General features: G+C 36.8%; 1 protein-coding gene across 1 annotated transcript in view; it reads right to left on the reverse strand.

Annotated features, from left to right (window-relative positions):
* Positions 1-1,944, reverse strand: part of TADA2A (transcriptional adaptor 2A) — a 22,439-nt gene that overhangs the window by 19,259 nt on the left and 1,236 nt on the right. Inside the window, 2 exon segments of the mRNA XM_010009043.1 lie at positions 849-940; positions 1,574-1,633. Coding sequence (XP_010007345.1) covers positions 849-940; positions 1,574-1,633 — 152 coding nt within the window.

A 1,944-nucleotide genomic window follows, 5' to 3' on the forward strand; every position in this document is an offset into this window, starting at 1 on the left:
GCAGGAATCATTTTGATTCCTGATAAATTAAAATCTGGATGTGAGGGATTCCAGGAAGAACAGTCAGTTTTTCCTTTACTTGGTAAAGGCTGAAAAAAGCCAAGTGTTTAAGGAAAAAGTTAAGATTATTGTATGGCTAAGTAGGGCAAACTGTACTAGACAGCATACTTACAGAACATAACTGCCACCAGTTTTCAGTCTTAATTATGACAGCAATGTACAGATAAGAACTCACAGTTCTGTTCCAGTGAAGTCTGGAGTTCTGTACTTTTAATACAGCTATTTTTCATGAAGGAGAAGAGAGAGAACACGTGACTATAGATCTCCTTTATTTACAAATGCATAGAAATCTTGTAGCATCTACAGAAATTAACAGAACATAATATAAAAATACTAAGTATTTCTAGTGTTCTATCCAAAACGTGACAGAGAAGCAGGAAACCTCCAAAAATAACAATACCTGGCTAGTTAATTGTAAGCAAACTGAAACCACACAAAATAGGTAATTCTGTAGTTGGTTGTTGTGTAGGAGTAAATGGAGACAGAAAATCCTGTGCAGTAGCTGAGCTCCTGCAAAACCCAGTGTCTTTAGTGCAAACTGAGGGAACTTTGTGCTTCACTGGAGATGCCCTGCATCTCATGAGAGGTCTGATCTATCTAACAGCTGATCTGCAAACAGAATCTGCTGCCCTAGTCTTCCACTTCAGCTGCTAAACTGAGTGTCTCACCCACAGCAGTAAGTCACTGAACATTCAGTGTGCACTGATGTAGTCAACAGCAAGCTCCAGTGAAATGAAAGGAAAAACTACCCATCATCTCTGAAGTTGGCTGAACCACGAAATTCTCACCAGTTTCCAAATCCACAGTCCATCACAGCTTCTAGGAGAGCCATTTCCTCTTGAGCTGTCCAGTTAGGGTCCAAGACAGGGAAATCAGAAGTCTGGAGAAGAGAAAAGCAAATCATACGCTGTGATCTTCCCTTATAATCCACCACATGATAAGCAAAGATATTCTAAGCTACAGGGCAACTGGTACTTTTAAACTTTCACTCTGTTCCATGAAACCTGATACAATAGTTGTTAAATTATTTAGGCTGTTTGGTCATCAACTACAGTAAAAAATAGTTGGTTGCTACAGATCTTTTGAATATACTGTTACATGTTGTATCTACCAGCTGTAATTTGACACTGTGATGCTATGAAACACAAAAAAATTGTGGAAGACTTTTCAAATTCTTAATTTTGGGGAAGACAGAACAATAATAGAGAAACAGAAGTTGATTCATATGGTTAAAGAACTGGATGTCTAGTGAGATGCACTGTGCTATCTAGGCACAATAAAAATTGCAGGTAGTTTAAAATGTCTCCACTATTCCATTATGTTTTGGGTGGATATTCTTCTTTGCTCTCAAGGAACACCTGTTTTTGGAATAGTTTTGAACCTCTAAATCAAAGAATTAACTTTTCAATGCAGTATTAGTAAGAAAGGTGTCCTGGTTTGAGACAAAAGGGTCTAACTCCTGGGAAGTTCTGCAAGCTTGACTGAGTAGGTGTTATCTAAAAGGAGTATTTACCATTATCTCATAAGTATGATCACTTTGATGTTTCTTGTATTCAAATCCTCGTGTGAAACACTGTAGAACAAAAGATGAGCATTATGTTAGTCTCTTCTGCCCTGAAAACATCTTAACTGGTCCCTTTCTTCCTTTTATTCTCTGACCCCTGGGTATCCAAAACTGACTGCCTGATATGCAGAAAAAGGTACTTTTTTTTTCTGATTTCATCTTTCATAATGCAAATGTATTTATTTAATAATTAATACTAACAGTATTTCCGTGGTTATCATATCACACACATCATTTTTAAAGAAGTGTATCTGGTCACAAACAATTATTGCCAATGTTGCAAACTTTCCTCAAATTTTCTTTTGCAAAAACAATAATGT

The sequence above is a fragment of the Chaetura pelagica genome, unplaced genomic scaffold (assembly GCF_000747805.2).
Source record: "Chaetura pelagica isolate M959 unplaced genomic scaffold, ChaPel_1.0 scaffold72, whole genome shotgun sequence".
Taxonomy (NCBI): domain Eukaryota; kingdom Metazoa; phylum Chordata; class Aves; order Apodiformes; family Apodidae; genus Chaetura; species Chaetura pelagica.